Source organism: Desmodus rotundus, chromosome 12 (assembly GCF_022682495.2).
Source record: "Desmodus rotundus isolate HL8 chromosome 12, HLdesRot8A.1, whole genome shotgun sequence".
Classification (NCBI taxonomy): domain Eukaryota; kingdom Metazoa; phylum Chordata; class Mammalia; order Chiroptera; family Phyllostomidae; genus Desmodus; species Desmodus rotundus.
Window position 1 is genome coordinate 15,335,796 of NC_071398.1, and position 14,712 is coordinate 15,350,507.

At 37.1% G+C, this 14,712-nt stretch overlaps 1 protein-coding gene across 2 annotated transcripts in view; it reads left to right on the top strand.

Annotated features, from left to right (window-relative positions):
* Positions 1–14,712, top strand: part of NFATC3 (nuclear factor of activated T cells 3) — a 106,794-nt gene that overhangs the window by 86,460 nt on the left and 5,622 nt on the right. Inside the window, exon 10 of one of the 2 annotated variants that reach the window (XM_053915104.2) lies at positions 10,756–10,859. The exons of the other annotated variant lie outside the window; for it this stretch is intronic. Within the exon in view, the coding sequence (XP_053771079.1) occupies positions 10,756–10,856 (101 nt within the window). The 3' untranslated portion in view covers positions 10,857–10,859. The remainder of the gene's footprint in view (positions 1–10,755; positions 10,860–14,712) is intronic. 2 annotated transcript variants of the gene reach the window in all.

Here is a 14,712-nt window from a genome sequence, read left to right on the forward strand (position 1 = left end):
TGACTGCTGGTATTTCAAAGTTGTGTTACCCTACACGTTCGAGAACAATGGGTAGGGCTGGCTTAAAACCTTTCACTGAAGGAGTTACAGGCCTGGGGCATGACTACCCACCATGACCTGCCCAGTTAGGAATTTATGAGCAGATCAGCCTGTGAAGGTAATTTCGTAGAACTCCCTTTTCATTTCGTCTGTAGCGCTTAAAGCTAGCCTGAGCTCAAGTTTTATTTTTAACTTTTCTAGATTGTGTTAAGTATTAAGTACAAAGTAGTATCTACTCTACAACAGAGGACACATATTTTTTAAAAAATTTGTGCTATACTAGTTAAATATACTTATCATCTAATCCTAATAACTTATTTTAATCCTATTTCTATTTTATATTGTTTAACCGCCCTTCTTTTAAATCAGGTTAAAGATGAAAATGCAAATAAAATATCCTTTTTATTTTTGAAGTTTTTAAGATGGAGTTTATCAGGAATCATTCAAATATTACTTGACTGTTAGTTTTAGAAATGTGGACATTACCACCTTAATTTTTTATTGTAAATTCAGTGAGCTGTAACAGAGGAGATAACTAGTGCACCTCAGCTCAGAGATACAAGACTTAAATAGAGTTGGAAATATTCTAATACAGTTTCCTCATTTTATAAAGATTTGAGTTTTATAGAGCCTAATTATTCATCCAGGGTAACACACTGAGTTAGTAGCAATGACTAACTCTCAAGCCTCCTGATCCCTTCTAATTCAGTACCCTAGGAGTTTTTCCAGTGTCTGCAGTCCGATTTCTCATCAAGCTACAGATTGAGACTGCCCGTGTGGAGCAAGTAGGATAGATGGAAGAAGTGGCATTTTTGTCTGTAGAGCCTTAGTTTGTGAGCGGAATCAGGGCAATCTTAAGGATATTAGATTCTCAGTATAAATGAAGTTTTAGTCTCTACTCCATTCTATTTCACACCGAAGTTCATACTCTGGTGTCCCTAGTGACACTATATTCCTGTGTGTCTCTTCCTCGCCAGCTTCTTTGGAACATCTGAGAGCCTTTTGAGTTCCAGCTGTCTTTGTTTTACGTGGGCCCTGATACCTCTGGATTCATGTAAAACAAATCTGATCCTTCTTCTGTAATAGCCTTTCACATGTGTGAAATCTTGATCTCTTTCCCAGTCTTAAAAACACTGTAGCAACTGCACCCTCCCCTCACCCTCACCAACATGGTAGTTCCCCTCTGCTTGAACCCTGGTGTTTGTTTTAGTTCCTTTTCATAGTGCAGTATTGGAAGGGAATAAATACACTCTTGCCAGCTCAGAGAGGATTGGGGATGTCACCCTCCTTGGGCAGATTTTCTTAGCTTGTGCAGCGGGTTTTCTTAGCTCCATCTCAATATAGATTTAGTGAGTCATAAGTGTGACTAAATCACATGTTTTCTCTTCCCTTGCCTCCCCCCATGGCTTTTTGATAGGTTGTTTTTGGAACCCAAGATTAAACTTTACAACTATCCTTGTTCAGTTTCATTGAGGTGATTTTGGCCTCTCATAATCAACCTTCCAAGCTCAAGAGTCCCAGAAAGCATTTCTGTTTCAGAGTAGTTTGGCTCCCTCCTCAGGAGGATTCCTCAGAGTAATAACAACAGCAAAATACTGACCTTTAGCGAACCATGTTCTCTTTCAAGCTTGTCTTGTAAGTCTGTAATGTCTACTTTTCTACCATTGAGAGCATTATTCAAAACTATTTTGCTATTTTCTTTTTTCTTTGCTAGCTAGATGTAGCATTGCCCCTGCTTGAAAACTGTGTTCTACATCTATAAAATTATCAATGACTTTTTACTGATACATTAATTTGTATGCCTGGAGCTGTAATTTTTCCTAAACACTTCTGTGCTTTATAGTGTGTATGTCCCAGTTTTGGGATCAAATGATATGATAATCCATTAAAACAGCACAGAAATAGAGCAGTTGTCACAGCTGTATTTTAAGCATTTTAATTAAGATTATAGTATTGTTAAATTTGACCGTCTTAGACCTTTAAGTACAGGTCCATTTAATTTGTGATTGAGCTGACTGCATCCAGTTACAACTTTCTATTAGAGTCCCTCAGTTTCTACTTGTCCTTCTTTCTTCAAAAACGAGCAGCCGCAGCTGCAGCCCTTCAGCAGAGAAGAGAGTACGTGTTAAATATAGCCTGACTGCTGCTGTGGTGAAAACTGACACTGCCGCTTGCAGGCTCCGTGCAGTAACATGCTGGTCCTGAATGTAGGGCAATTGCTAATTCGACTGTAAACAGGGGCTGTAGACGTGACCTCAGCTGCTGCGGTTCTGTATGTAGGTGACAAGAAGAAGAGCCTGCTTTCAAGTAGCAAGGGCATGTTAAACACAAGATCCAGGTGGTTATCTTGGATTGGGGGAAGCAGGAGGCTGGTATGGTGGAGCAGAGAGGTAAATTGTCAATGTCCAATAATGTCACCTGTAGGATACTCATTTCACTGGTGTTTATTGTATTTAAATAAATAAAACAAAAGAAAGCCCTGCATGGTCAATGGTAAGAGTATGTCACAGATGAGGTATTATAATCAATTAGAGGCCCTGGGCTGGAGGGAGGTAGATAATACTGAACCTTGTCTTTTAAATGGGACTCTGGGTAACTCATGAGTCTTCCTCTTGGAAAGCATGCATGTACCATTTAGCCTCAGACATATTTATGGTTTATAATTCCAGAGGCAGACATAAGTAAAGTCTTTTGGATCATGTCTCATGTAGAATGCACTGTGATGGGAATTCAGGACCTTACACATGACCACTCTTGGATATATGTGTATATAATAAGAAAATTAAAAAAAATAAAATTTAATTTTCAGACTCACAAGCTGGGAAAAATCCAAGGCATCTACCACTAAATAACCAGCACATCAAAAGTCTTCCAAATAAGTTCACTTCAAAAGTATATTTAAAAATAATTAATGAATTACAGTTACTCTTTTGATAATAAAAAACAATTTTTTTTGAGCACTGTGCTAGGTATTTGCCAGTAGCTCATTAATTTTTCCCTACTATCTTTGAAAAGTGAATTAATTCTTAGCTTTATTTTTAGAGATGTGGTGCAGAGAGCTGAAGTACTTTCTCAGTATTATATGGCCACAGACACAGGGACTGGCATTTGAATCCAGGTCTGTCTGAAATTTAGATTGTGTCACATGTGTTTAGTGGTTTCTGAAGTAGCTGCAATTGATTATATAATCTCACCTCTATAAACACAATAAACAGTCTTTATATTTGTCTGCCATGTGTAAGATAGAAAGCCAGTGTCTAAAGAGTATTCTATTTTAAAATTCATACCCTGTTTTTGAGTTCCTTCAAAAATGGATCATTTACAGGGACAAAAATATTTTAAAGTGTTTATTTATTTGTTTATAGAGAAAGGGGAAGGGAGGGAGAAAGAGTAGGAGAGAAACATTGATTGATTGCCTCTTGCATGTGCCCCAACGGGGGACTGGCCCGCAACCCAGGCATGTTGCCCTGACCAGGAATCAAACCTACGACTTTTTGCTTTGTGGGATGCTGCTCAACCAACTCAGCCATACTGGTCAAGGCTGGACAAAACTATTTTAAATGAGAAATCTTGCCAGAGATCTTAGCATTTGATAAAACTTAGGTAAATATATATAAATAACTTTTCTGCCTGAAGATACATGACTTTTTTACATTTATAAAGCCTACCATTAGCTTGTCTGTCTACAAAGGTGGAAAAGTGTGAAAATCTTAATTCTGGTGGAGGCTGGGAAGGGTTGAGAGTGATGGTTACAGGCATTCTAGCTTTGTATCTATAAGAATGTGGAACAAAGTCCCTTATAATCATCTTGTGTATTTAAAAGCATCTGTAGCCCTGGTTGGTGTGGCTCAGTGCATTGAGTGCTGGCCTGTGAACCAAAAGGTTGCTGGTTTGATTCCCAGTCATGGCACTTGCCTGGGTTGTGGGCCAGGTCCCTGGTTGGGAGTGTGCGAGAGGCAATTGATTGATGTATCTCTCACACACTGATGTTTCTCTCCCTCTTTTTCTCCCTCCCTTCCCCTCTGTCTAAAAATATGTAAATAAAAACATATTGTTTTTAAGCATCTGTAGTGCTGGCTGGTGTTGCTCAGTAGATTGAGTGCCAGCCTGTGAACCAAAGGGTCGCTGGTTTGATTCCCAGTCAGGGCACATGCCTGGGTGTGGGCCAGGTCCCCAGTGTGGAGCATGTGAAAGGCAACCACACATTGTTGTTTATCTCCCTCTCTTCCTCCCTCCCTTCTCCTCTGTCTAAAAATAAATAAATAAAATCTCTAAAAAAATGTTTAAAAAAGCATCTGTAGATGACTTTATGTAGAATGGGAGTATTTAAATTTTATTTTATTTGGGTTTTTGAAAAAGTCATGCATTCATGTGTTAAAAATACTAAAGGTACCCAGTTGACCTCTGTATGGGCAATTGGAGTTACCAGTTAGTTTCTTGGCTGTCAGTCCAGAACTATTTTATGCATTTATAACAATTGTGTATTTTTTCTTTATTTTTACTACCACATTATGTTTTGCTTTTTCCATATATTCAATCTTGAAAATTTCCTTTTTTAAAAAAAAAAGATTTTATTTACTTACTTTTAGAGAGGGGGGAGGGAAAGAGAGGGAGAGAAACATCAGTATGTGAGAGATATTAGTCAGTTGCCTCTCATACACCCCTAACTGGGAATCAAACCGGTGACCTTTCAGTTCACAGATGGGCGCTCAGTCCACTGAATCACATCAGCCAGGGCAATCTTGGAAATTTTCTTGTACCTTAAACGAACTTCTTGAAAGATTTAAAAACAAATAATAGCCATCCTAAATGGGTATAAAGTGGTATATCATTGTAGTTTTGATTTGTATTTCCCTAATGACTAATTATGTTGGGCATCTTTACCTGAGTTTATTTGGTCATTAAGTATATCTTCTCTGGAGAAATGTCTAGTCATATTTTTTGCCCATTTTTTGGTTGAGTTATTTTTGTTATTAAGTTGTAGGAGTTTTTAAAATATATTCTGGATATTAATCCCATATAAGATACATTATTTGCAAATATTTTTTCACATTATATGGGTCGTCTTTTCACTCACTTGATAATGTCCTTTGATGTTTTTAACTTTGATGGAAGTTCAGTTTATCTGTTTTTTCTTTTGCTGCCTGTGTTTTTAGTGCCATACTTAAGAACTCATTGTTAATCTAAGGTCATGAAAATTTGCCCTTTGTTTTTTTCTAAGAGTTTTATCCTTTTAGGTCTTATGTTTAGGTCTTTAATCAATTTTTAGTTAACTTTGTATATGGTGTGACGTATGGTCCAACTTCCAGTCTTTTGCATGTGTATATCCAGTTTCCCCTATGTCATTGAAGACTGCCTTTATGTTGAAGGCTGCCTTTTCCCACATTGAATGGTCTTAGAACCTTGTTGGAAAATGAATTGGACATATATTCTGAGGTTTTGTTTTCTGGGCTCTTTATTCTATTTCTTTGGTCTGTGTGTCTTTATGCCAATACTACACTGATTTGATTACTGTAGCTTTTTAGTGAGTTTTGAAATCAGGAGGTGTGAGTTCTCCATCTTTTTTCTTTTCTAAGATTGTTTTGTTCTTCAGGGTTCTTTGAGATTCCATATAAATTTCAGGATATTTTTTTCTATTTCTGCAAAAACACTCTTGGGATTTTGATAGAGATTGCATTGAATTGTACATTGCTTTGGGTATTAATATCATCTTAACAACATTAAGTCTTCCAATCCATGAGTATTGGATGCTTTTCATTTATTTAGCTCTTTAATTTTTTTATTAGCAATGTATAGTTTTCAGTGTATAAAGTTTTCACCTCCTTGGTTAATTCCTTTTATTTTTTTGATGCTACTGTAAAAGGCAATTGATTTTAAAATTTGTTTTTTGGATTGTTCATTGAAAGTATATAGAATACAACTGAATTTAGTGTGTTGATTTTATCTTACAACTGCTGACTTAATTTATTAGTGTTAACATTTTTTGTACGTGGATTCTTTAGAGCTTTCTATGTATAAGATCATGTCTTTTGCATATAGAGATCATTGTACTTCTTCCTTTCTAATTTGGATGCCTTTTCTCTATTTTTTTTCTTTTTTTTAATTGACACTATCACAGATGTCCCTATTACCCCCGACTTTGCCCACCTTCACCCAGCCCCTGCCTTACCTTCCCTCTGGCCATCACCACACTGTTGTCTGTGTCTGTGGGTTATGCATATATGTTCTTTGGCTAATCCCTTCACCTTCTTTCATCCTGTCCCCTTCTTTTCCCTCCCCTCTGACTTCTGTCAGCCTGTTCCATGTGTCCATGCCTGTGTTTCTGTTTGGCAGTTTATTTTGTTTATTAGATTCCACATATAAGTGAGATCATATGGTACTTGTCTTTCTCTTACTGCCTTATTTCACTTAGCATAATAATCTCCTGGTCCATTTATGCTGTCACAAAAGGTAAGGTTTCCTTCCTTTTTTACAGCCGTGTAGTATTCCATCATGTAAGTGTACCACAGCTTTTTTATCTACTCATCTACTGATAGACACTTGGGCTGTTTCTAGATCTTGGCTGTTGTAAATAATGCTATTGTGAACATAAGGTGCATATATTCTTTTGAATTGGTGTTTCTAGATTCTTAGGATGTATTCCCAGAATTGGAATCTCTGGGTCAAAAGTCAGTTCCATTTTTAATTTATTGAGGGACCTCCATACTATTTTCCACAGTGGCTGCACCAGCCTACATTCCCACCAACAGTGCGTGAGGATTCTCCACATCCTCACCAGCAGTTGTTTATTGATTTATTGAGAGTAGCCATTCTCACAGGTGTGAGGTGGTATTTCATTGTGGTTCTAATTTGCATTTCTCTGATGATTAGTGATGTTGAGAATTTTTTCACATGTCTTTTGGCCATCTGTATGTCCTCTTTGGAGAAATGTCTATTCAGGTCCTTTGTCTTTTTTAATTGGATTTTTTGGTGTTTTTGGCGTTGAGTTGTGTAAGTTCTTTAGACATTAACCGCTTATCCGATATATCATTGATAAATATGGTCTCCCATACGTTGGGTTCCCTTTTCATTTTGTTGATGCATTCTTTTGTTGTACAGAAGCTTTTTAGTTTGATTTAAACCTATTTTTTTTTCCTTTATTTCCCTTGCCCTAGGAGACATATTGGCAAAATATTGCTACGAGAGATGTCTGATATTTTACTGCCTATGTTTTCTTCTAGAATTTCTGTGGTTTTGTGACCTACATTTAAGTCTTTTACCCATTTTGAGTTTATTCTTGTGTATGGTATAAGTTAATGGTTTAGTTTCACTTTTTTGCATGTGCCTGTCCAATTTTCTCAACACCATTTATTGAAGAGACCGTATTCACTCCATTGTATGCTCTTGCCTCCTTAGTCAAATATTATTTGACCGTATAGGCATGGGTTTATTTCTGGCTTCTCTGTTCTGTTCCACTGATCTGTATGACTGTTTTTAATGCCAGTACCAGGCTGTTTTGATGACCGTGGCCTTGTAGCATATTTTAATATCAGGTATTGTGATCCCTCCAAGTTGGTTCTTCTTTCTCAAACTTGCTGAGGCTATTTGGGATCTTTTTGGTCCCACATAAATTTTTGGTTCCCTGGCTGGTGTGGCCCAGTGGATTGGTGCCGGACTGTGAACCCAAAGATTGCCAGTTCGATTCCAGGTCAGGGCACATGCCTGGTTTGCGGGCCACGTCCCCAGTGGTGGGCATATGAGAGGCAACCAATACATGTATCTCTCTCACATCAATGTTTTTTTCCCTCTCTCCCTCCCTTTTCCTCACTCTAAAAATAAATAAATTTTTTTTTTGAGTTTTGGAAGATTTGTTCTAGATATGTGAAATACCCTTGGTATTGTAATAGGAATTGCATTGATTTTATAGATTCAGTGCAATGCTTTGTGCAGGATAAACATTTTAATGATGTTAATTCTTCCAGTCCATGAACATGATATATGCTTCAACTTATTTGTATCTTCCTCATTTTCTTTCTTCAAGTCCTATACTTTTCCAAGTATAAGTATTTTACTTCCTTGGTTAAATTTATTTCTAGCTACCTTACTGTTTTGGTTGCAATAGCGAATGGGATTATTTTCTTAGTTTCTCTTTCTGATAGTTCATTATAAGTGTATAGAAATGCCACTGATTTCTGAATATTAATTTTGTATCTTGGTACTTTGCCAAATTCATTTATTATCATCTGTGAATAATGACAGTTTTAATTCCTCCTTTCCAATTTGGATGCCTTTTATTTCTTCTTGTCTAATTGCTATGGCCAGTACTTCCAGTATACTATGTTAAAAACAGACACCTCTGTCTTGTTCCTGATCTTAAGAGAAACACTTTTAGATTTGCCCATTAAATATGATGCTGGCTGTGGCTTTGGATTCCTTTTATTTCTTTAACCTAATTTCTCTGGCTAGACCTTCCAGCCCTATGTTTAATAGAAGTGGCAGACGTGTGGACATCCTTGTTATGTTCTTGACCTTAGGGCAAAAGCTTTCAGTCTTTTGTATAATGTTATCTTTGGGTTTTTCATATGCTGCCTTTTTCATTTTGAGGAGATTCCCTTCTGTTTCTAATTTATTGGGTGATTTTTTTTTTAAAGGGCATTGAATTATGGCAAGTGCTTCTTCTGCATCAATTGAAATGAACATAAGTGGGTTTTCCCCCCTTCATTGTAGTAATTGATTTTCATGTTTTGAACCACCCTTACATTCTGGAAATAAATCTCGGTCATGATGTCATACTAGAATTCTTCTAATACACTGCTGGATTCAGTTTGCTAGTATTTTGTTGAGGAGTTTTGCATCTATATTCACAGGGGATAGTCTAGATTTCTTGAAGTGCCTTTGTCTGACTTTGATAATCAGTGCATTGCTGGCCTTAGAATGAGTTAGGAAGTGTTCTCACTTCCTATTTAATCTTTTGGAGGAGTTCAAGGACTGTTGTTAATTCTTCTTTAGATATTTGGGCAAAGTTTTTGTGATAGGAAAAAATGAATTAGGTAATTTTTGGAGCTGTCAGTAGTGTTCAAGGAACTAGAAAGGTGTTTGGAGGACTGCAAGTTTCCATAAGCACAATCAAAAATGACTACTGCTTCAGCCAACTTACAAATATCTCTTGGCCTCTTACCTTTGTTCCAGGGCTTCTTTCTTCTCATTTACGTGCCATTTTCCTTGGAATCACATGTTCTATAACACCTCCAAGTCTGTTTTGGGGTATTTAGTTGTGAAGACTGGGCACCCTCCGAAAGGAGGCTTGGCAGTGTTTCTTCAGCCTTTAAGTTACTTTGCACATTCTAGGATCTTTAAGTCACCCCTGAAGAGGAGGCTAGTGATCTCAAATTCAGTAATAAAAAGCTTAAGGCAGAAAAATTTTGCCTAAGCACCAAAGATTTCTGGGTTTTGTTTTCACCCTGTTAGTGAGGCTGCATTTTGCACAGATTGGCTCCTCCTTTGTTTTCCCTTCTTTATCTGCCTAAGATGAGGGTATTAATTACTGTTTTCATCTTCTTTTCCATTATTCTAGAATTCATGGTTAGGTCCTTTTGTTTGAAGTTGTATAGAAAAGGCCAAAAATAATTCCTTAGAGTTCAAAGGAGGAAGCTTTGCCTCATTTTATTTTGGATTCTAACTGGGCATCCAGCTGTGTCAGCCACTATCAACAAAACTGATCAGTGGTGACTCTGCCTGAGTATAATGACTTTCAAACATTTATGACAGCTTCCGATGATAAAAAGTAACTTTTATAGCCTGACATAGTACATAACAAAAACATATACACCTTCCATAAAAGTCTCACAAACCAATACTTGACCTTTATTTAAAAAAATGCTGACTGCTATCTTCTATTTTGTTTATATTCTTAACTTTTTTCTATTTTGTTATTTTAAATACTGATTTTAGCTTGCTGAATTGATTTCATAACTTGCTAATGGATTGAACTTTAGTTTAAATAATGTTCTTCTGTGACCGCGCCCCTTCCCCCCTCCCCAGCTTTTCCTGTGCATGTAGTTTTCTGGGCTCCTACCCTTAGACATTTTGATTCCGTGGTCTGAAGTAGAACCCAGGAATTTAGATTTTTATTTAAGTGTCCAGATAATTTTGATGTAGCCATAGACAGAAATTTGGAAACTACTAATAGAGCTAATTTAATAATAAAAACTAGTTTATTTAAAACTCAGTCTATCTTTTAAATCACTGAAAACCCTCACTATAACTTTCCAAATTATTGTACTTTTAATTAAAAAAAATCGGTTATTACCTCCTAAAGTTTCTTGACTCCAATATTCATATTATTTTGTAAAATGTGGGGAGCCATTTTATGCAGTGATTTACAGATAAAGGACAATTAAATTCCTCTTGATTCTGGAAAATAAAAACCAAAACACACAGCCTGGGGCCCTGGCTGGTGTGGCTCAGTGGATGAGCACTGGCCTGTGAACTGAAAGGTCACTGGTTCAATTCCAATTGGGGCACATGCCTGGGTTGTGGACCAGGTGTCCCCAGTTAGGGGCTTACAAGAAGCAACCAATCAGTGTTTCTCTCCCTTTCTTTCTCCTTCCCTCCCCCTCTCTCTGAAAATAAATAAATAAAATCTTAAAAAAAAAACAACCCAGCCTGGGCATGTAGTGGATTAAATTACCCTCTGGTTTGTTCCATTCAGTAGTGATGTTGTCTTCTTTGACACAGACCAGTTTATGTCTGACTTGGAACACCAGCCGTCAGGTTCAGCAGAGAAATGGCCTAACCACAGTGAGCTCTCATGTCCACTTCCTTTCTGGAGAACCTAGAGGGTGAGTGTTGTTTGAAATGTGTCATTGTTTTTGTGCCCAAGTCTGGTATTTGCATGCTGTGGCCGGATTTGCATGTGCTGCAAAGGAGGGGTTCTACATGGGCACCTTCATGGTAGGCCCACTATTATCTTTGGAGCTACACTTTTGACTGTAAGACTCTGCTTTTTAAATCTAACTGTACTCTGGCTCTCGCACTCATGTTTATAATTTTAGTCTGGGTTTGAATAAAAGGCAAATGTTTTATTGGATCTGTTAAACCAAAGCAGAGAGAGGTCCATCTATATGAGTTCTGTGGCTTGGTTGCTGAGTAAATTTGGTTGCTGCTCAGGTGTGTAAGTCTACTCATATCTGGTCAAGTATTCTGTTTTGATGTGAGGCAGTATGGAATGGAAATGAAGCAGGAAATTTTATCCATTTATCAGAGGTAGTCTGGATCTTCTACCTTTGAGTCTGCCCTGTAGGCCATGTTTGTACTCCTTGTAGGTCTTCTTGGCTCCATTTGCAAGGAATCCATAGAAATGGAGTCAGTGTTCGTGAGGGAGAGGCTGGGCCTTAACCTTCCCCCCCCACCAACCCACGTACACACACAGTCACACAGCTCCTTTCTTCAAAGACTAAAAACCACATAGAAAGTGTGTTTTAGAAATTAACAAGTGTACAAATTATAATTCTCCAAATGCCATTTGAATTTCATTTTAATGAATTTAGACTTGGACTTTTATCTTTAGGATACCAAATAGGCTACCAAAACCTTGGCTCCTAGAAAGCTGGGTGTACCATTTTCATGTCATTCTTGTCTCTAATCATGAAAGGAATAAAAGTGGCAACTAAATTCCTGCATCTATAAAACCCTCAGAAGAGTTATAACCAGAAGTATTTAAATTAATTTCCTCATATTATGGTTCAGAAAATCAGTTGGAGAAAGATTAATTGCCTTAGTTACATCACAGCTGAACCAAGATTAAAACTTACTTTTTCCAGTGTTTACCCCATTGCTCTTCTTGTGGGTGAAGCAATGATCTTAGTGTTTATGTGGAGTGAAGGGATTAATGGGTAACTAAGGAATGAACAGGAGGTAAGAACACAGAAACGGCAGGCCGTATAGATAACTCCTTTACGATGTTAAGCAATGAAAGAAAAATTTAGATATAGAGTGTGATGTGAGGTCTAGGGTTTTTCTTTGCTTTCTTGCTTGTCTGAGATAGAGTTACCCATATTTAACCAGTGATGAGAATGGTCTAGGAGGGGTGGGGGGGTGGATTAATTAAGGAGATGGAAGGGTAAAGAAAATTGATGGACCAAGGTCTTGAAAGGCAAGCACATGGGATCCATCACAGAAGTGGTAAAATGAGTCGTGTGGATTTAGGATATATGGGTCTGGAACTCAGGTTTGGCTCCTAGAATAGATGTGGGAGTCAATAGTGTGTAGAAATGGACAAAATTATACAGAGACAATGTCAAAGTGGAGATATATAGAGAGAAAAATGACAGAATCTTCTGTTAATTAAAAAATTTTGAATCCCACATTTAACCCAAATTGAAGGGCTTTTTTTTTTTCCATATTTTAGTTTTTGCTGATACAAAAGTGTACATGCTGATACTTGAATATACTTTCAAGTACCTCTGTACTGTTTACTCAGCTGGAGATTTAATGTTTGTCTTTGTAGAATGTTGTGAGTTACAACCTTTTCTAGAGAAAAGATCTGTAGTGACACTGAGTATGGCTTCACACACGTTTTCTTAAACAGGAAGGACCCTTAAGAACAGGACTAATCACCCCCTTATCAGTTTTGGTGGGAAAAAAGTGTCATAATTTTTTTCTCAATATCAAAGCTAATGTTAAAAGTAAAGCTTCTGATCACTGTGCATAATATTTTCAGTCTGTCCTGTGGTTGGAAGCTGACTAGAGTTCAGGGTGAAATTTAAAGTAACTTTATTAAAAGCTTGGTACCATAGTATTCAAGCTAGTTATCTTGGTTCTTGCTTAAAATATGTAAATATTCTTTCTCTGTTACCTTTTTGGGTGGTGAGTTTTATTTTTGTCAGTAATATAAGCTAGGTTACTATGATGGAATTCCCAAAATCCAATGACCTAATAACCACATTGGAGGTTATTAATTTATACCTCATGGTAGGTAATTCAGAGATCAGGATTCCTTTCATTTCTTAGGTATTGTCAAAGCAAAGTCACCACTTCGAGTTTTAGCCCAAAGCAAGGGGTGGGGAAGGAAAGGAAAAGGCTTTCAAACAAGTTATGAGGAAGATGCACACATCACTTTTTGCTTATATTTCATTGGATAAAAGAGATTACATGGTCTTACCTAGCTATAAAGGGGAAGCCGGGAAATGTCTGTAGCCGAGTAGCCATGTGATGAGTTAAACTCAATTAACGGAGAAGAATGAATTAGAGCAGTTAGCAGCTGCCTTCTGAATTTTCAGGAACTTGTTTCTGTCTTAGCTTGTGAAGGCAAATTCATCAGATTTTGAGAAATGTAAATTAATTATTTATCTCATGCCATAAATAGATGAATCAAGTATTTCATGTATTTAGATGGTCTTCTGATAACTTATCAAATACCCTAAAAAGTAAATCTTAGCAAAACTATGCTATAGAGTAGCAAACTGAAAAGTAATACTAGATTTCTCATCCATTTAAAATTATTACTTCCAAATTTCCCATTTCTTCAAGTGAAATTCAAAAAATTATCACACCTACATATGAGCCTTAATTTTATAAAGTATAACATCTCCATGAAGGGAGATGGGAAGGGAAGAAAAATTTGCCAAACTTTAAATGTTCATTGCAACTTCAAGATGAACTACCATATATAAATGGAGTCTAATTATGCCCCAAATTCCTTTATAAAAATGCTCAAGATGCTAAGTTGCTAGTTATAAAGGCCCTTGGGACTTTTGTGTATATGACAGTGTGCATCCTTCTGGGTTACCCTGCTCTTCTTCGCCTGATGGTGAGGCTTCATACCATACCACACTTGTCAGCTCTGATGAATCCTTAAGCATTGGAAGTAGCTCTGAATTAGGGGTCTGTCATTACTCAAATACCTCATTCTTGTGTGTAGAAATTGCTTTCCAGTGGACTGCTTATTTGAACATTTCCTGAATGAAAAACCTTTTTTTCCTACAGCAAATATTGCTGTTGTGGTGGCACAAGCCACGCAGGTGTTGGGGTAGTGGGAGTTGCGGATGGTGGCTGCCACAAGCGGGCCAAATGCTGTGACCTACATAAACTGTTAGCACGGGTGTTGAGGGTTGTTGACTCTTGTTCTAGGCTTTTAATTCACTTTACTCTTTAAAGGGAGAAATGGCAATATTGTATAGTAGGGGCATAAACAGATGTTTATGTTCCTAAATTGGTAAAAATAAATAAATAAATGACCTCACATACTTTGTGGACTAGGGTTTAAACAAATCAATAAATAAATCAATAAACTTGTGTGTATATAAGTATATTCAAAAGGAAGTGAAAAATGAAACTGCAAGCACTAGTATTTTTTAAGAAATGACTTGTGTTAAAACTATTAAGATTGCTAATGATTTATAGTATAATTTATGTTATTGATTTATTTACCAGGAGTAATTTTGACTTGCTTAAATTGACACTCAGACTTTAGCTGGAGGTGGTAACCTGAGCCAAGAGCCCCCAGCCTAAGGGAGAAGTGAGGGTTGAAGGAGAGCGGTAGACTTACCTACCACACTGAACTCTAAATCAAGTTACTGCTAAAGGACAGTAAAAGGCCTGCTTTGTTACAGTTCTGACACCCTGTCCTAAAATTCATACGCTTTATTCACCTGTAGTGATTATTTGAGAATAGTTTTTGTTGTTTTTTCCAAG